The sequence below is a fragment of the Cotesia glomerata genome, linkage group LG2 (assembly GCF_020080835.1).
Source record: "Cotesia glomerata isolate CgM1 linkage group LG2, MPM_Cglom_v2.3, whole genome shotgun sequence".
NCBI lineage: Eukaryota > Metazoa > Arthropoda > Insecta > Hymenoptera > Braconidae > Cotesia > Cotesia glomerata.
Window position 1 is genome coordinate 22,001,289 of NC_058159.1, and position 22,289 is coordinate 22,023,577.

At 28.1% G+C, this 22,289-nt stretch overlaps 1 protein-coding gene across 5 annotated transcripts in view; it reads right to left on the minus strand.

Moving 5' to 3' along the window:
• LOC123275509 overlaps positions 1-22,289 on the minus strand; it is a 31,402-nt gene that overhangs the window by 3,407 nt on the left and 5,706 nt on the right. Inside the window, exons 1-4 of one of the 5 annotated variants that reach the window (XM_044743660.1) lie at positions 11,671-11,774; positions 5,565-6,233; positions 2,878-3,815; positions 684-779 (exon numbers count right to left, since the gene is read on the minus strand). In XM_044743660.1, coding sequence (XP_044599595.1) covers positions 684-779; positions 2,878-3,815; positions 5,565-6,233; positions 11,671-11,704 — 1,737 coding nt within the window. In that variant the 5' untranslated portion in view covers positions 11,705-11,774. Of the gene's footprint in view, positions 1-683; positions 780-2,877; positions 3,816-5,564; positions 6,234-11,666; positions 11,775-11,920; positions 12,160-12,249; positions 12,275-22,289 lie in introns of those variants that run through there. The other 4 variants (XM_044743663.1, XM_044743661.1, XM_044743662.1 and 1 more) reach the window with 4 other exon arrangements.

Here is a 22,289-nt window from a genome sequence, read left to right on the forward strand (position 1 = left end):
TTTCGGACATGAAAGGGTTATTATAAATTACACAGATCAACGTGTGCGTTTAAAAAATATTTATGTGCGAATAGCGAAGCCATAATGCATAATATATACAGCGGAGTTATTCTTTTTTATACAATCTCATGAAGAAAATTATCTGCTCCAGCAGCTAAACATCCAGGCTGGGTAAAAGATAAAAGTCTCTCACTATATATAGAAGGCGAGAGTGCCGAAGGTGAATGTCCCTATTACTGACCTTTTTTTAATCTCAATAAAATTGGCTCAATTATTAATTATTTATTTTCTTTGTACTTTTTTAAAAAAAAACCCTCTCTTTGATCCCTTTGATATATCAGATTTCTTTTTTTCTTTTCGTGTCAAATTATTAATAATCGTATAAAAATTGCTGCTAAATGAAACCGCTACTTTTTTATATCAAACAAGTTTACATAATGTCGTAATTAGACTTAAAAATCAATGAACTTGAATATCAAGAAATACGACTTTTTAATTCCTCATAAAAATTTTTTTTACCTTTATGTAAAAATTTATAGTATTTACATACATACATACGTAATTAATTTAGAACATAATTTGGCTAAAATGACAAATAATTTTTTTTTTTATTTCATTAAAAAAAAAAAAAGATTTCTTTGATGACAAAAAAATAATAATAATAATAATTATTATAATAATACCTGTAATGTATATTGCAAACGTGGATTATCAAATGGAATAACGTGAAAACTACAAGGCTCACCGGGTATACTTTCAATCAACATCAAGTTAGAGCACTGAAAAAAAAAATTATTTTTTAATATAAATTTCTTATAAATAAATATGTTGCATACAGATGCCATAAGATTGTATTACATGTAAAAAATTATTTTTTTCTTAATAAACATATTATACTTGTAATTATTTCAAATTAATAAAATTTCAAGGAAAAGAAAATTTTTTTATTTCAAATTTAAATTTATTTTTATTTTTATTACTGATCCTGGGGTTTTAAGGGCGTAAAATAAAAAATTTTATTTGGCTAAATCGAAGCACATTTATTTTCAAGTCAGTCAAGAATAAAAAAAATTTTTTTCTTACATCTATTGTAAGCCCTCAGGGGGTCAATTATGTAAAAATGGGGCTCCGCCTATTTTTAGCTGTAAAAATAAAAGAATTGTGGTTCAGTTCTTCTTACTTGTCGGCGGATCGATAAATAAATTTTATGATCAAAAGTGAATGTTTCTTGTATTGTACTTTGAAAGTAAGAAAATTGAAAATTCTTATTTGATTTCTAATTTTATGCTATTTTCTTATAACATTTTAATCAATAATTCAATTCAACATCAATAGATCCTAAAACTTAAATTTTTTATCTTTACATTCCAAGAAGTGACCTAAATTATTCTTTTAAAGAAATTTAGTGCAATAATAAAATAAAAAATGTGTTATATCTTGAAATTTAATTTTTTAGACTAGCTTATCTGCAATTTATATGAACTGGATACTTTATAGCATTTCTCGTTTAGATGATCATTTTACAAAACTCACATCAACACTCCATATTTAGCCAACATATCAGGAAGCCTACTCTCATTTAATGATATATATTAACCTATATGAAAGCATTAATATAATCCAAAATATCTATAAATTTATAAAGAAAATTACAAGTATGATTTTAATTAAAAAAAAATTAGGAAAACGGTTGACCCTGAAGGCCATCCCTGCAACTTCCCGCCAATTCTATACCTAAACGCTTGAAATTACACTTATAACGTTTTAAAGCTCTTCGAGCTCACAAATACAATTTGTGTATTATTTTGAGCTGTCCGAGCTCAAAAAATAGCTTTTGTATGCTTTTGAGCTCTTCGAGCTCAAAAGTTTGATAGAAATTTGATAAAACACTATTTTTTGAATTTTCAAATCGCAATAACTTTTGACATACACACACACACACAGACATAGACACCACCGCGGGAATAGTCAGGGAAGCTTCCTAGGACCTCGAAACGTCGAGATTCGATGAAAACTCGATTTTCTTAAAACGGGGTGAAAACAATAACTTTCCGATTTTCTTAGCGGGAAGTTAAAAATTAAACTTTCTACGTAAAAATAAAAGCAAAGAATGGAAAAAAATTTTTTACTTTTTAAATAAAACAAAATATAATCAAATGTATAGTCAGCAAATTTAAAAGTAAACGGCATAAAATTTTTATAGTATTTTAGCACAAATTTAATTTATCATATTCATGAAATATTTATAGTACACTCTTAAGACATCTGTGTTAAATTTGAGACTATGGAAGTACTCGAAACTTTACATCATTTAACCAAATATTTGAAATATTTGAAAAGTTGAAATAGTTAAATACTTAAAAACAAATGTCATATATACTAAGTCTTGTTTGATTTACCTAGTAGATTTACTTATGCAACCTCGCAATGAAGAAAGATTGACAAATATCATTTTTGATACTTTCTTATTAAACTACCACAAGCTCTGAATCTTTACTATCAATTATAGAAAATATATGATGTTATTTTCTCTCATTTTCTCAATTTTTATTGAAATTTAAACGGTTCTTTTATAAAATAAAAACTATAATTTCTTACAAGACTAAATTTTAAAATTTCAATATATTTTTAAAAATCTAATAAGATCATTTTGTCGTAGTCTACTTCATTAAATTTTTAACAATTTTTCAATATATTTCTTTGACATAATTAAAAAAAATATTCTTTAACAAAAATTCATTCGTTAGAAAGACCAAATATTCCCAGATGTTTTCCTATCTTATTATCATTCGAACCAAACTGTCCGATTCGTTTCGAGTAAAATCCAACACCCCTACACAAAATACGCAAGAAAAGCATAAATATATATATATATACCATAATATGAGCTTTGTAAACAAGTAAGCCATCTTCCTTTTTTTTGGTCAATAGCAACATCCGTTCGAAAAGAAATGCATGTCGTGGTGCTTTGGCGCCCCTCATTCTGAATCTACCCTCAGCGATCAGCTCCCCACTGGTGGTAAGATCAGGACCAGGCCATCCGTAAAGGAGCGATTGTATCTCCTGAACCCTCACGGCGTGTTCGTGCCGTCGCTTCATAGCATTTATGTGTTTAGCGATACCGGTCATAGTAGCCAATGCCTCCTCAATAATATTACGATCGTCTTTAGCTTTACCGAACAAATCTTTGTCTCTCCTCTTCCTAGTCTCGTCAGCCTCGTACTCCTTTGACAAGTTCTCCAGCAGCAAATGGTACTTTAATATTCTCTGTACCGGCTTAAGAAGAAACGAACCGAGTGGCAATGCATGACCCAGTGCAGCTTGTCTCTCACGAAATGCTTTAGCAGTATCATCACGACTCATCAGATCCGTAAGTACCGATACTGTACGTGGATAATTTGTACAGTATTCCGTGTAAACCTTGAAGCCGGAGTTGTGTTTAGTAAATGTATTAGCGATGCTAACAGGATCTAAACCGCAGGCTTCTATTTCCTTTAGAAATTCGCTGTTGAAACGGAATATGTCTTCGATATTGCTGAACAGATCATTCAATTCTAGATCCTGCAGCAACGAAGCAGGGTCGTCTCGCCAAAATATCAAGTACCCTTGGATTACTTGACGCAGGTGCTCCACGTATATCGCCTCAGTGTCCACTATTTCTAACAGTACTCGCTCTACTGGATTTCGTTTTGGATCGCAATAACGGGCACGGTGATACAAAAGTGGCGAATCTTCGATACTTTGGCTGTTTCTTCTGTTTATGTTGTTTGCGTTTGTCGCTTCAGAGGCTGTTACTACGCCACTGTCTGCAGAACCTAAAACAACAATTATTACATTTTTTATTATTATTGTTGTTATAATCTTTTTATTTATCTTCAAGTTATTAGTGATAATAAATAAAATGACTAGTTTCGCGCAGATGCAAGGAGTTTTTTTCAAGGTTATTTTAGAGATTTCTTGGGCTTGTGTAAAAACTATTAGACTACTGTCGGTCTTTGTACTTATATATAAGGTATCATTTCTCATCAACTTTGTCTTTCATATAAAAATGAAATCCATTATTGTTCGAGGTGGTAATCATTGTGTTTAACTTATAATTCGGGTTATCATTTGTTGATCCATTGTCTTTCGTAATTATACATGGAGAAATTTTATTTACACAAAAGTCTTTAATTTGTAGTTTCTTTTTTGTCTAAGGCTAAAATTGTCACTTAAACATAAAAAATAGAAAAAATATTTGGGTATTTTATTAACTTTTTAGTGATTTTAGTTGAAATTATCAATTGCAATTATCGGTTTAGACTAATTGATGTTTATTTATTTACTCTTTTTTTCAAGGAAGTAAAAATGTTTTTTTCATTGCAAGTATATGTAGAAAAAATTGATTAAAATTTATAATTTTAGGGCGATAAGATATTATTGTAAAAATTTAATCAATTAAAAAAGTGAATTTTAGTTTAAAAAATAAAAATTACGAAAGATTTATAAAATTATTAAGACAATTGAATATAAGACAATTTTCGTATGGCTGATTTACAATTATTAAATAACTTTAAAGTAGAAATATTATCAAGGATTAGTTTTCAAACTATTCATTAAAACTTTATTAATTGGTAGCAAAATGAATTCAATTGAAGTTTTATTAACTTAATTTAAAGAATATCAATGATACATTTTGTGCGTATTTTAGTTCCCGTAGTTATACAATTATCTTAAATTTTTTGAAAACAGAAGTTAAAATACTCATTAAAAATTAAAAGTTCAACTTAATTAAATTAAGCAAGAGCATGTAAATTACAACTATATTTAAAGTTAAAAAATTTTGTCAAATTATGAAAGCGTAAACAATAATTAGTATTCTGTCAAAGTTTCTGATGCTGTTTCCGGAGTTATTTTCAAGAAGTGTAGGTTTTTATTTTAATTTATTAAAATAAATTTTTTTTAACTTATTATTATTAAAGAAGTTGAATGAAGCAAATAACTTTTTTAATTGAAAAACAATTAATTTTAATATGAAGGTAGAAATTTTTTCGTCGAAAATTACAAGATTTTTTTGAAGAAGTTCTTACGAATTAAAAATAGTAGAAAAAAATACCGACGATAGGGCTTGAACCCTACTTGGACCAGACCAATTTTTATTTTATTGAAAACTTTTGAATTAAAATGTTCAAAATCAAGAAAAAAATATTTTTAAATAAAGATTTTTGGTCGACATCCTATAAATTTTTTTAAGTCACGAATATTGTACTTGAGTTGAAATAATCTTTTTTTCTGTATAGGATTTCCTTAAGTTCTCCAGTTTAAATTGCCAGAATTTAAATTCATCAGGTTATGGACCTGGAACTTTTTACTTGATACATTTCATGTAAAATTCTTTGCACGTAAAATACTTTATTTCTTCATGTGTCATATAAAGTGCTAGACAACAACGCAAAAAAAAATTGAGTTCATGAACGCCTGAGAAGTTAGTCTGATAAGAAAAAAAATTTGGAACAGAGGTTGACTGTTAAAAAGAAAAATAAAAATAAAAAAAAAGTTCTGTATCTGGCGTTGATAAAACTAACCTTGAGAGCTGGCACAGGTATCGGCCAGTGACTCGACTGAAGCCAAATAGGGATTAGCGGAACAAGCGTTTCCTTGATTACTGCATCCACTAGAGGACGTGCTTGAGGCAATTGAACTGCCTGATAGTGGACGGTCGAGGTGTTTACGTCTCCTGGTGGCATAATCTGGCATCAATCCACCAGCACTCCCGTCGGTTATTTCTTGTCTGAACAATCGTTTGTCATCCTCATTGGGGCCTACTGCCAGCGTCGAGGAATTATTGCTCTCGTTTTCCTGGTGCTGGTGCTGATGTAGATGGGTGAGGTGATCAATAGCCTTATCTTGAGCACTAACATCATCACAAACAGTTATTTTAACTTGGGCAACTCCTGCTGACTCAACTCTACTCTCGTTGTCTCTATACTCGATCCGTAGCTCCTGCATCGGTTCAAGATGCTGCTGCTGTTGTTGTTGTTGTTGTTGATGCTGAGACTGCGGCTGTGAGTTTGCACAGATGTGACCGAATATGGAGTTACGTTGAGAATGCGCTACCAGACTTAAACGTTTTTGAATCGCTGCTGGTATGTGCTCCCCGTGGTGATGATTGTGGTAGTAGTTGTTACAGTCGGTCTTCCGTGCCAACTCATCAAACATACCAAGTAACTGCGGCACCAAATCTGTAGACGCTCCTGAAACATTTTTTAATCACAATAACACATAATTATTTATCTATATTATTATTATTATAAAAATCAAAATTTATTTAAGTTATAAACTATTTATAAGTTTGATCATAATGGATAAATATTGAAACCTCAAAAACAACTTTATTAATAAATAAATAATGATAATTCATGATAATTAATAATATAAAAAAAACGAAATTTTAAATTTCTGATGAATTTTATTGTTTATTAACAATATTTATTATTCATTTAATATTTTATTATTATGGTTGATGATAATATCAGATTATTGTTGTTATCAAATTATGTGATTTAAAAAAAAAAAAAAAAACGGAACTTAAGAAACTCAATTGCTGGAAAAAATGATACTGAGATCAACAAAAAGAAAAAATTCTTGGCCCTGTAATAAATTTTCATAACTTAAAAAAATATTCAGAGAAAAAAATTATTTGTGATCAAGTAAAATTTTATCTCAGGAAAATTTCTTCTAGCTCCAAAAAAAACTTTTTTTTGCAATTTTTCTTGGTTTAGAGAAAATCTTTTTTTTTTTTATGGGCAGAAATCTGACCATTTTTAAGATTTTGTTTTTAAAATAAAGTTTTAATTAATGGTAATTTTTCAAAATATTTATTTAGCACTAATTTAATTTATAAACTTAACTTTAGTTCATATAATAAATAAAATAAAAAAATGACTAGATTACTGCTAAATTTAGTATCATGAAAAAACATAGTATTGTTTTTACATGTAAACTTTAAAATATAAGATTCAAATATCATTCATCAATTTTAAAAACTTCAATAACTCTCTTTAAAAAAATATTATTTTATAATAGGACTTTTACTTATTAGTACATAGATAGGTGAAGGTGTTTTCTTAAGGTTCTTTGAAGCAAGCATCAAAACACCTCTAAGAAATATATGTTTTGAAACAAACATAATAACTTCATATTGTATAATGTTTTACGCCGTAAAATTTTTTGGAATTTTTAAAACATTATAGGTAGTAATGTTATAAGTGTAAATATTCTTAATCAAAAAAATTTTTTTTTGTTCTAAAAAACTTCCCTTTAATCGAAGGCAATTATTTTCTCATACTTTTTTCCGAGTGATTGAAATATTAAATTAAATAAAAAACAAAATTCAAAAAAAATTTTTAATTTTCAAACGCAATAAAATTTCAATAAAAATGATCAGAGTTTAACATTTAAAAATTTTCGCTGTGTTTAAAATTTAAAATTCCTAAATTTTTAATTCCTATATAATCATTAAATCCCTCTAGTTTATAACTCTCAAATTAAAATTCTATCTCAAATAAAAGTCAATTATTTTCGTACTAAAGTCTCCAACTCATCTTTAACCGCACAACCGATAATTTAAGCATAAAGCCCAGAATTTAATAACAAATTGGTTATCCAAAAACGGCAAGGAGCAAACGGTACTTTTACCCTAATTACACTCTAATTATTCGCTTTTACACTTGAAGTGTATTTTGGTTGCCTTTTCCGATAAATCCTTCCCAAAAACAGCCAACAAAAAAGCAATGTTTACATGAATGGTCTGTGGGGCGATCGCAGAAATAAAACAGACTTCTCGAGGGAGCAAGGGAGCGAATAAGACCTAAAAACAATGTTTCTTTACTTGGTACTAAAAGAATATACAAGTGCCCCTCCCCCCTCTTCACACATACATACACAAACATGGAACAAACTGGAACATAAACACAAATACTGATGTGAAATACTATAAAAATCAAAAAGCGTGTACTGTTAACAGTGCAATATGTAATGTGTAACTAAACTAAGGAATGAACTGCAGAAAAGTTTGTCGTGACTGCTACATTGGATACACTCAACTCACATCTCACATGTACCAGCTAAGCACCAACATCTGAGTCTGAGTCTGCAGCATGGCAGTCTACAGAGCAAGAGCAAACCAAGATCATTGAACTCAACCCGGAGCAATAGCTACTCCGGGTAGTGCCTTTTCTTTCTATGTCATACCATATCTCTTCTCTTGTAAATATATATATATATATATATATATATATATATATATATATATATATATATATATATATATATATATATATATATATATATATATATGTATATATATGTATATATTTCTCAAATAATAAAACAACTTTTTTTTATTGGTATTTAACAAACGTGCACGTGTTATTGTTATTTATTTACTATTCAGGGGTTTACTTGTTTAATTTATTATTCATGAGCACGAGAATTAAGTTTGGGTGTGCTGAGATAAAACTTATTCTACATTATACATATAATATAATAATACTCTGGTGCATAATATCTCGAATAAGTTTAAGGTATGGTATCAAAAATAGTATAGGGTATTTTTGGTGGAGTTGCTTCTTCATCTTCCGCTACTTCTTGTTCTTAATCTATTTCTCATTTTATTCTCTCTATTCATCTTTTATTGCTCTTATTTATCATCGTCTTCTTCTTCTTCTTTTTCTTCTTCGTGTCCATCTTCTTGTCTCGTCTTCATATTAGTACAGTCAGTAGCTTATTTTGTTACTTGTTCTCTTTACTTAGCATACTTGTTTGCCTTTTTAGTTACTTTTTATTCATAGATCTATAGGCGTAATGGATGTCTCTAATCTCACTCACGGGTAATTTATACCGTCTAAATGTTACGCTAATCGATCTACTGATCATTTATAGTTTGTATGTGTATATAAATATATAAATATAGATATATAAATATGTTTGTGTGTGCATATGGTTATATTTAAGTATCAATTACTATTCATAGCTTCTCACGGTGTTAGATGTTATGTTGGATGCTAGTTTGTTGATGCTGATACGCCTGATCCGGTACTTAAACTTCACATCACTGATTAACTCTCTACTTACTCAATCCCGAGTTATCTTTATCTATTCTCTATTCTGTTCAGAGATTACGAGGCGCCAAATTAATATTATGATTTATGATTACCAATATTTTGAATGGATCGTTTAAATTGTCTAGACTAGTTTGTCTGACTGGGGTCACAGTTACTATTGGGTCGGAGTTTTTATTTTTACTATTTTTAGTTACACGTGTAACTTATTAGTTTTTTAATTATAATTATCAGAGCAATAGGCTTGGAGGGAACCAATTTGTCAAACTTTTAAGGTAGTTAGGCCCAAAAAGCAAAAATTCAAGAAATCTCCCAAACTCCGTATAGAAGTATTTAAATACATAATACACACGCTGTTAAAATTTAGAGACGATTTACCACATCTAACCGAAGATAATTGCAATTGAAAATGACATTTTTACACAGGTGGTATGAGAGAAGAGAGAGAAAACCGCGAAGTTTTATTATTTTTGTATTGAAGAAATTTTAAGAATTTCACGAAACACTAATATTACTTAGATTGATACATGTGTAATTACCCTACAAAATTCTGGAATTCCCTGCCACATAGTTTTTGAGAAATCATTGATAAACTAGTAAAGTAAATAAATAAAGTCATGCGTGGAAGTAAGTGAGCAATAGCCCGTAAGAGAGGCGACACTAGCGAGTGACAAAGACAGCAGTAGCATAAACTATAGGTTGGAAAAGAACTACCTTAATGAAAAATTTTGGGGAAAACATTGAAGATAGAGAAAAATGATAGATTAATTTTGCATAGGAAATTTAATGCTCTATAAAAAAGGTGTTCATCATTTTTGTTATATATCTCATACTTTGAATGGAATTTAAATTCGGAATACAAAATTGTCATTTACTGATACTTCCTCTCAACTAAATTCATACACTGAAAAAAAAATTACCTTGATTTGAGAGGAAAATTCTTGAACTAAGAAAATAATTTTGAAAGAGTAATTGTCTTGAATCAAGACGAAAAATTCTTGAATCAGGTAAAATTTACTTAAACCAAGTAAAAATTTCTTAGTTTAAGAATTTTTTTACTCAAATCAAGAAAATGAAGTTCTTCACAATTATGTACTTGATTCAAGAACATTTTTTTTTTCTGTGTAAAAATTCAATTAAAAAAAGATTGTGTCTAATTCTCAGGAACCATTTTCATATCCAACAATTTTTACAGCGAACACGCGGATGTATTATAAAACAGTAGTAATTTTTTCCATTTATATTTATATTTCAGTAAGATTTATTTCTGCTGGTGTCGCTAATCCTGGGAATGCTTGCGCAACTCCTGCATTTTCGAGACTCCATGTCGCGTCACGTGTGTATTAACGTCTAAGCGACATTCCACGTGCGTGATTGGCTTTACACTATACATAAGTTTAACATTTGTGTTGTTGCATGAATGTGCTACATACACCATTATTCTTAAAGTTAACCCGTATTTTTTAACAGAAAATTCATTGCGTTTCTCCACCGATTCGAGATACGAGATAAAGACACATTAGTGACAAATATTAATGCATAGACATTTACAATATAGCAGCGGGTGGAAATTCCGTTGAAGGCGCGAGAAGGTATTCGTGCTCAGGATGAATCACGGATGCCTATAAGGCTTACATTGGCGTAACATATTATATTTTCTCTCCACGATCCATTGTTCTCTATTATACTTTTTATAAAGTACTTTATATTATCTACTATACACATTGTGTCTATGTCGCATGTGTATTATGTCCTTACATCCTTACTTACCTGTACTGACAACATTTTTTATATTAATATTTGTTAGAAATTTTTATTTTCAACAATAGTTTATTGTTTTACCAAAGTCAAGTTTGTTTCATTTATGTACTTAAAAACAGACAAATTATCTACGCTATTATATGTTGGATTAATGAAACAAGATATCAAAACTAATAACAAACGTTATCAAGAATTTTTTATCAAACAGTTGCCTAATATACTAAAAATAGTAACCGTTTAATGTACATTTTTCGTGTAAATTAATTTAGATTATTCAATGAACTTTATAAAAAAAATATAAAAATATTCCATAATTTTTTAATTTTAATTTCTAATTTTTCGATGAAAAAAAAACTTTTATGCTCCGAATACAATCAATAAAAATATTTAAAAGTTTTTTTATTAAAAAATAAATATCTGCTGATCTATATCAAGTTCATCGATATATAATCCATGTATGCGTGATTAAATAATAATTCACGCCATCTACAATGAAAAATGTAATCAAAAGAATGTGATACAAAAATTAATTAAGATAAAAACTGAATTACAATCGATCAAACAATTACGTCGCAAAAAAATTCCTTGAATTTTTAAAAATTGAAAAAATTTTAAGATATTTATTTTTTAGTTGTAATTATTGTGATATCAAATGTAGGCTGATAACTTTTTTTAAATAACTTTTTTTTTTTTAACTTAAATTATAATTACCCGGTTTTTTGTTTTAATTTGTACTCTACAAGGTCAAACAAATTTTTCTACCCTGTACTGAATATTTTTTTGATCTCAATGATTTATTTTTACCTACTTTTCGGTTTCCGAGTGATTGTCGGTAATATCATAGATAATCATAATCACAACTGTCAGTTATCAACCACAAAATAATAATAATAATAAATATAAGTATATAATAAAGATTTATAAAGAAAGATTACAATAAATTTTTCTCTACCAAAGATTAAAAATCAAGAGATAAAAGCAAAGAGAAATGAGAAAAGATAGATAAGCGAGTAAATATTGGAGATTCAGTGTGATTCTTATATGAGACTTTCACTCACAATTTAAATAACAACTATTTTTCTTATCACGTATTATTCACAAAACACTAGTTGGCACGGGTTTACATATAGTACTCATATAGTGTATTCATATTATTATCATTATCATTATCATTAGATATAAAGTGTACATAGGTGATTTTAAAACGCGAGTTGCTTTTCACCAGAGCAACAGGTAGACACTAAAAAGATATAAAGAAGCTTATAGCCTTCTAACCGCTAGCCGCTAAACTAAGAACGTGCCCACTCACTCTACTATATCCCATATTATATGTATATATACATAGCATATACTTCTCAACTCTTTACTCGATATACTCAACTCTTACTCTGTACTAGTCGGTACACTGTTCTAGAGAGTACTAGTACTAGATAGATATATGCTAGTCACTACTCAACATCCTTACTTGCATTGACTTCAACTGAATCAGAGTTAGTAGTTTAGAAAAAATTCATATCAAATGACTAACTTCATACTATATACATACACATACATTTATCTATATTATTATCATCATTACAGAGTACGAGTATTATATTATTATATACAGCAGAGTCTAATGCATTAATATGAAATGTGGAACCGCAATCTAGTCCCCTAGTGTCCCTAGTTTGAATTTTAGCTGGAATAAATTGGCAAACTCTAATATTACTTATAATGACAGTGAGCCATTGCCATGAGAAATAACTTTTTGAGAAGAAGAGGAGGAGGAGGATTCATCATCGCGATTAATGACGACATGACGAGGCACGTACGTTGCGGCGTATGACTCATTCATGGCATATCAATTCTATCCATACATATATAGATTTATAAAGAGTTATAAGTTATAAGTTGTACATTGAGTTAATATGTATGTAATAATATAATGGATATATGTATGTATATATATATATAGAGAAGATCGTTTTATCAATTAGAAATTAATTTTTACCGGGAATACCTAACGACTAACAAGTACTCTATTCTCTTGTTAATTTATTTATTAGTCGTTGTTTGATTTATTTATGACATATACTGGTTCTAAAGAAATACCAGATATTGATAAGAGTAACATTTTTTTGACACAAATAAATTATAATTTTTTAAAATTTAAATATGTATGATAATTGAAAAAATTTTTGGTTTTAAAACAATAGGAAATAATTCATAACACAAGTAAATTTGAATTCAAATAATTTAAGTATGCATAAAAATTTTCAAAATTGAATACATTTTGATTCTAAAGAAATAGCAAATAATGATAAGAGTAAACACTTTTCGGCACAAACAATTTTTAATTAAAAAAATAAAATCTGAAAATTTTGTAATGATTCAATTTTCTAAAAAAAAAAAAAAATTATTATTACAAATAATAAAAAATATGGCTACAGAAAAAATTTAAAACTCCATTAGTATAAACTTTTTGCAATATTTTTTTAATGATACTTAACTTAATTTATTTGGTAATTTCATAAAAATTTACAGAAAATTGTGAGTTGGTTGCTAACTTCAGTGTAATTTATATAAATAATCTGATCGTTTTAAAATGGTATGGTATGGTATATAGTTTTTTGTTAATTAAGTACATCTTTGAGGTAACAGTGAAACACGTGTGTGTACTTATATGGCGTTGTCACGAAATTAGTACGCGGGTTTTAAATGAATTTTTATGTATGTACTGTGGTATTGTGCATATACCGTGATGTACGGAGAAAATAAAAATGAAAATTAAAGGCGATACTAATTTAGTCTTTAAATTATATATGCCCGGATTAATACATTACGAAATCACTCGTTTTTATTTATTTATTTATTTTTTGTTTTATTACGTGGTTTTTAGTAATTAAAGAATGAGAGAAATGCATGAAGAAATCGAGAGACTATTTTAGTCTTTTTCTTCGTTTTTCTTTGTGAAAACCCTAAAAATTTTTCATTAAACTCAAAAATAAAAGCTTAATTTACCTTCCAAAACATATGTTAATTCTTATGCAATTGATGTACTTTTTTTCATATTTTTATAAGACCCTAATTTTGTACAAAAATTACTAAATAATTTAGATAAAAAATCAATAAAAATTATTATTAATTTTAAACGAGTACATTTTAAACGAGACTTTTATAGGCCTTAAAAAAGTGTACTATTATATAATTTTTTTTTTTTAAATTGAATTAAATTTATAATAATTATAGTTACGAATTATGATGAATAATTTGAAGGATCTTTGAAGATGATTTTGTAAGTTATGTATTTTACTATAGTTTTTATTGTAATTGCTGTTGTGCAATAATTGAAAAGATTTTATTAGTATGCTTTCATATATAATATCTGTATTATGTCCTTATTTTATTTGTATTTTTTTGTGGCCTAGACTTCATGGCTGAATAAACTTAATTATCTGTCTGTCTAACTATCTATATGTAGTAAATACGATTGTAGACATATTTATTTTAGTATCTCTTTTCTAACAATTAATTAGGTACCAATTCAATACAAAAAATAAAAATAGTAGAAATTAATTTTTTCTAATTTTCAGTTAGAATTATCAACTAATTAAAGTTTAAAATTTTTGACGTAATTTTGAAAACTAAAAATAGCTCAATAACGCAAAAAATTATATTTTTTTTTCTAGTTTATTTTACATTAAATTTTGTTTTGAATTAACCAATTTATTAATAGAATTATAAATTTTGTATGGATAAACATTTTATTATAAACAATTCTCAAGTCTCATCTAATTTTAAATACTTCTCAATAGTTTTCATTTACAAGCCAAAGTATACCATAGTAGTTTTTATCAATTTACTTATCATAAAATAAACTTAGAAAAAAAATTCAGGCGCCAAAAAATTTAAATAGCAAAAGTGATATCATTTGTTTTTTATCAAGCCAATAAAAATTTTTTATGGTCGGTGGTGTATTTTGCTATTAATTCTATAAGTAAAACAATTATAAAAAAAATAGATAGTCAAATTTTTTACAGCGAAATCAAGTATAAGTGGAGCCATATACTTGTACGTAATCGCTTTTTTATATTAAGAAGACGATAATGGTATAGACAGACTAATTATAAACGGTCGAAATGAGAGCAATAAATTTTTTTTAAAATACACATTCAGTAAATTTGAATAATTTACAGCTTTCATTTATAAAGTACATAAAGAAAAGAAGTTCACTTGAACCAAGAAAATTTTAAATAACGAAGTTGTTTTAGAGCATAAAGAAATTTTCTTGGCTTGAGAAAATTTTACTTTATTCAAAATGAATTTTTTTTTCTAAATATTTTCTTGAGGCAATAAAATTTATTCTACACTGATAAAAAAAGAAACAATTTTTTATCAAAGTGCATTGGAAGTAAATTTCTAAGACGACATTGTACTTTTTTCATACTATGTCTGGTAATTTATTAAATAAATTTTTCATTTTTATAAATCACAATTCGTGATGATGTTAAATGGACGTCATCTGATTTTATCAAAATTACGAAAATTTTCTAATTTTATCGATAATTTTCTAAGTTTAGTTTGCTAAAATTTTTGTTTGTTTTTTTTTTTTTATTTTAACGTGTTTTTCTCTGGTTAAATCAATATGTTGTTAAATATATAATAAATTGACTCTTAAACAATGTCCATACAAAGATTAACAATATTAATAGATAGATTTCAAACTTACTAGGCAATATCGTAATATTACTATGCATGAATTATAATTACTTCTCGTAGACTCGAAATTTAATATTAACATGTTTGTATACTAAAAAGTTACTAGATTAACAAAATTTTTTTACAGTGTAGAGTTAAGAGTTTTTTTCCTGTTTAATATTCATAGTTATTGTAGTAAGTTGAACATTGAAATATTTACGATCGCACAATACAAAACTTTTTTAAATTTAAAAACAATACGTATAATAATAACTAAAATGATACTATAAAGTTGATAAAATAAGACAGACCTAGTTAATAGCGGTAAATTTAATGTAGGAAGTAAAATGAGCTCAAGTTAAGAGTTAAGTTAGGAGTAAATTTTATAAAATAGCAAATAGCAATTGCCAATAGAGTGAGACAACCCGTATCTGTATGGTGAGAGTTTGTGATTTTAAAATGAGTTAAGTATATTAATATATATGTATATGAGTATTGAGTATATACCATCCAATATAGTTTGTTATTATATTATTATATTATCTATATACATAAATATAAAATAAAACTATACCGAGCGGTGGATTATGGAGTCAGATTTACCGAGCGGTAAGCATTAGATATGAGCATTATACAAGACAATAATAATTGAGTGTGTAGTTAATATAAGTATAATAATAACTGAAAAAAAGTCTCGTTGGCTTTCTTGTACCAATTTATATTATGAATTTTCTTATTAACAAAAAATAAAATCCCGCATGAGTAAAAAGTAAAACTAACTAACTAACTAGTTCCTAACAAACTTATACTACACAAAATGTTATCATGAGCAATAGCAACAACAGCAACAATAACTAAACAAGATCGCGGTCGTCGTCGTCGCCGTCGTCCGAAAGTGGAATTCTTGGCATCAACGTGGCGCCACTCTCAGCGTCGAATGCTCTCTCTTCTGTCTCGGATATCCGACGGCAGATCGTTTTTCTTTGGAGAAACGGCGCCTTGCATTGCATTTCGCATCTCCTACATCTTTTAGCTGTATGACCGGATAAAAAGAGAAAGATAAAGTTGTTAAAACTAATTTTTTTATTAAAAACCCTTATGCATATACATAGCACATGTACATAGCATGAGACACAAGATTCGCAAAGAGAGAAAGAAGGAGATTATAATACAAACTAAAGTAAATTTACTCTGTGGTACTCTACTCTGGTTTTCCGTTACATTCACCGTGAACCAACAACCGACTTTGTTACCAACTATGTTATGTTGTTATATATTACATTGCTAAGTGAGAAAGAAAATGAGAGACCTCGTACTTGACGTTCATTTCAGTAAACTTGATTGCTCTGATTAAACTACCGACATATTATATTCATTTGCTGATCTTATCGGTTTTCATTCCAGCTCACAAATTCCAGTTTGATAATACAATAAATAGGTCGGAAGTTTTATGGATAATATGCTCGCTGATAAAAAATATCGTTGTTTGATAACGCATTATTCGATTCAGTATTTTTAGTCAATAACAAAAATACTCTGTTTTTAAACAAGGCTTTCATGGTTCAGTTCATCGAGTGGCGAAGAGTTTAAGCCGCGGATCTGATAGGCAGAGCGACAAAGCTCGAATCTCTACAACGTTAAATATTTAAAAAAATTAGGAAATTCCATTTCTTTAGAAACTGATGTAAAAAAAAAATCAAAAACTCCCGGTCCAAATTTTGACATTAAATACTTTAACATTTTTTATTAATTTTATTAATGATAAAATATTAAATTTTTTAACTTATTTTAATATAAAATTTCAAAAATTTAATTATATCCATCTTTAATATTCTTAAAAAAAAATCATTATTGTAATTGTTATATCTTTAAAGTTCATTAAAACATTCTTACCGGAAACGTTTTAACAGAAAATCATTTTAATAATAAGAATTTTATAACAATGCAACATTTAATTAAACGAAATAATGAATAAGAAACTTTCTAAGGCATTTGAATGAAAAACATTTTACGACTCCACTTAGCACATTCGAAAAATTATGCATTTCATCACTATTGTTGAAACTTTTTAAATTTAAGAAAAACGCTAATAAAAATTATGCTACACTAATTAACTTCAAACATTACATGTATAATAAACAAATAAATATTATCAATGTCATAAATTTTGACTTATATAAGTTTGTGACCTTAATATCATCTAATTACTCGTCAACATATTATGACACGTACATTATGTATATTTCCAATATGTAGCTAATAATAACTTTCTATCTCTATTTTTTCTACAATCAAATTCTATAATTATCTGACACATTTATAATTTTCAAATTCTCGAGTGAAATCAAAACAACTTTCTTTAAAAATGTTTTCAAATTTTTTAGTAATTCCACTTTATTTAATGGATTTTCAAAACATCTTTCACTAATAGCTCATGCTTTAAATAAATTAATACCCTACATTTAGCTTCAGTGCCTATACATGACCTATATGTTACTCCAAAATTTTTTCTAACAAATCTTGACTCAATATATTTATAAATAATCAATTGAAATACTTTTTTCGTAACAATATTGAATAAATTACTCGAACAATGATATCGACTACGATATGAGAATTCGAACCCTCGACTATAGACTCTTCAAGCCTACGCGCTATCATCTAGTCTGAAACCGTTAGAAGGAATCGAATCAATCTTGTATAACAACAAATTTTTAATACAAAACAAAAATGAAAAAAATAATTATAACAACAATGAAGTAATTATAAAAAAAATTATTTAAACATTCGTCATCACTATTTCGAACTTTTTTCTTATGAGAACTTTAATGACTAAGTATTTAAGAAAATATTCAACTCTTCCTTTAAAAATAAGCGATAAGAGTAGCAATTTTACAAACGTTTAATTAAGGAGATTTAAAAAGTAAAACAAACTAAAAGTAGTTGTTGGTAATTTAATGAAAATCCACGTTGAGAATAAAAGTCTAAGCGGAGTAAAGTCGTGAAGTCGTGAAGATTGAAAGGGAGTAAAAAATTTAAAAACGATAGTCGCGTGACCGTATAACTATCTCGTAGGGGGTTCGCGGATAAAAGTCATTGGATCTTCTTTACTTAATCTTATTTTTCTTGCTTTAACTAAACCACATTTACGTTGAGTTAGTTCTTGCAGACCATGCCGGAATAAAGAACACGCCAGAATCTCCTCACATATAATATATGATACGGCAGCTTTTACCCCATACTTAGAGAAACTACTCGACTAGGCCATATATACAGACTCAATAAGAGAAGACATATATGTATACATAGTAAAGTAGCAGTGTAAAAGTATCGTATCAGGGCTTGGCAATAGGCAGCTGTGTTGAGAGAACATAAACCGGTCGTCCGGATGAACCAGAAGTAATATATTATAATATGTAGGAAGAAGTAAAAATAAAAAAGAGAGCAACTACTCGGTCGATGTAGCAGCTGATCGTCTTTATATGCTACTAATATACAATACACACGTGCGGCACGTGGCCGACTCACAACATACAACATAACAACTACAACTCATCCTACGTATTCACAGACGTTAATAAAACACAACACTAGTTCTCTTGTCTGCAGTCAAGTCTGTGTTATATTATCCTTATGTATATCATTTATAATTTATAATTTATAATCTAATTCAAATAGTGGTCCAGTGCAATCTTTATGTCATTAGATTATTCCAATCGGATATAAGATTTATATTAGCTTATTAGATCAAGAATCGAATCTTTATTTTGGTGTTTCATCTTTGAAAGATTTATATTATTATTACAAAAGTTTGCAAGTTTTCGTTACGGTTCTAGTTAGGCTCGCTTTGAACTTCTTTCTCGCACTTGATGGTCCTGGGCAGATGGTAGTATCTTTGTACAATATGTAAGTGGAAACTTTGGATACACTGATAGAAAAATTAAATTAATTTAAGAGAAAAATCTTTAACTAAGAAAATCATTTTAAATCGTACGTATTGTGAATATTTTAATCATGTTTTTTTCTAAACTTTGAAAGAAACATGTCAATGTTTTTAACATTAACCCTTCACTACCCACGTTCTTTTTAGTGTCTCACTTGCACTGCAGCGACATCCTATAAGTTGAATGTTGTTGCGTGAGAAAAATTCTCATAGCGAGGGTACTGAAGGGTTAAATTTTTTATGAAATAATTTAGTAAGCTCAATTATAAATAATTGAAAAATTTTTCGAATGGTTTTAACTTCTGAACTTTGGTCGTAGAGAAATTTCATAAGAGACCAAATTTTTGTTGCTTTGAAAATTTTCTTCGAAAAATATTTGTTTTGAGGGATTGTTTTAATATTTTAGAAAATATTTTAACTTAACTAGTGCTCAAATAGTATACAAATGAAAAATCATCATCTAGGCACTCTAAAAATAGATATAACTTCTAAAATATTGATTTTAGGAAAAAACCATAAGAAACCAAAACCGTTGTTCATAAAGTTGTCATGCTATAAGTTTGTCTTCAATATTTTCAAGTCTTCAATATTTTCAATAGTATAAATAGTGCCTTCATGTAAAATTATGATTAAGGCACTATAAGAATGATCGTAACTTCTATATCTCTAATTTAAAAAAAAAAAAAAAAAAAAAAAAAAAAAAAATGATAATAGACCATAGTTGTAGCTTTGAAGAAAATTTCCTACAAAAAATTGTTGAGCTGGAAAATTTTTCTTGGTTCAAATAAATTTTAATTTGCTCAAGATAATAATACTCCTTGATTCAAAACAAAAAAATTCCCGAAAATTATTTTCTTTGTTCACGATATTTTCTGTTGAATTAAGTTTTTTTTTTTAATGGTTTTATAATTGATAAGAAAATATTAAGAATAATGCATTGAAAATCATTGAGAGCATTTGATAGAAATTAGGTCAGAAGAAATACTAATTTAACAAGATTAAAAAATATTAGTTACTAAAACAACTTAAATTTATTTCATCTACAATGATAAATTTAAAGATTGTAAATGAATCATTAAAAATTTTTATAAAGTAAGGGAATATTTTTAAAAATTATTAAAAAAAAAAATATTTTGAAAATTTTTTCATAAAATATTTTTTTGCTTAATCTCAATAAGTCTTTTTTTCGGGAATTTTTTTCTGTAAAATTAATGCATTAGCTAATTAGCTTGTTTGTTCAGCTTCACTTGGTTCGTTTAGCCTCTATGAGCATTTTTTACATCAGAGATATCCGATTTCAAATGAAAAAGGATCCTTGTGTCTTGAATCAACTAATAACAAAACAGTTTGCCTTCATTTGACCCACGGCACCACATAAACGTCCTTACAGAAATAATAAATAAATTATGATATTGTGTCATAAATACATCTCAATTACTTCTTTAGTACTTGTCATGGCCAAATTTGCTCGTGAAGATCATTAACACCAAAGAAAGTAGGCAGTCGAACAATCAATAGAGTTTATCGGTAATAATAATCATTAATAAATATTTATATTCTAGATTTAGACATCGGGGAAAATTTTTACGACCTTAAAATTCTATTTTGACTATTTTTAATTTCAGAACTATTCAGTTTAAAAAATTTTCTTTGTACAAAACTTGGTTCGAAAATTCAAAATTTTTTATTTTATTTTGGCAGAAGAAAAAAAAATCCACGGAGCACTTAAAAATAAACATCAAGGACTCAAATTTCAATAAACAAAAAAAAACCATATGTCTGAACAAGAGATTTCTCAATGTTCTCCAGTGAAAGAAAAGAAGAAATAAAATAAAATAATTTTCGAAAGACTGATAAAAGTTAAAACTCGATACGAGTCCAGACTACGGAAACAAGATTGAGACTGTGACCCGAACCCCAACCCCAGTCTCGACTCTGAATCCCCATTTTATTTTTTTTGTTTGAAATGATTTCTCATTTCTTCTCTCCTCGCTACTTATAATACACAACAAGATAAACTGACGCCGTAATTTCAGACACGGGGGATGTGTTGATCATCCGATTGACGGCTTCAATGGATGCAATGTTATTATTGTACACATATAAAGAAAACAAAATTATTTATTGCAACGTAAGCACGTCGGTAAATAATTTATAATCAATACTTCTGTATGGTTTATGATATATGTGTAAAAGTATGAAACTGAATCTTTTCCACTCATGCCGTATGATTCGAGTGAACATATACATATATATATATATATGGACTGTAAATTGTTTAAAATGATTTACAGGGTCAGATGTTGCACCGGGCTTACGTTAAAAATGCTGTTACGCCATTGGTAGGCTTACAAGAATTAGTATGTTGTATGTTGTATATTTATGTGAGTGAGTGTGTTTTGTATGTTGTATGTTTATATATGTAACATAAGTGAGTAAGAGAAATATAGGAGCCAACGCAAAGGAAAGCGCGTGGGAGGCATCCTCGACGTTAATACGTTGGACCTGTGCTGTGTATGGGATTCTTGTTCTCAATCTTAAGCATGAACGAACAGAGTTAACTTTAGTATAGTACAATTTCTTCCATTATATAGCCACATATATATGTACATATATGAGTATGTAAATATGTGTATGGTTGAAACTGAAACATAATAAAGATAAAAAGGCGAGTGATATTATAATGGGGCACAGAAGTGTCCAATAGAGGTTGATGGATTCAATGAGGCTGGAGAAAATAAAATTGAAGAGCAAACCGGATTTCAAGAGCGACATGTTCACATGTTATGTCTTAAGTCCACGGT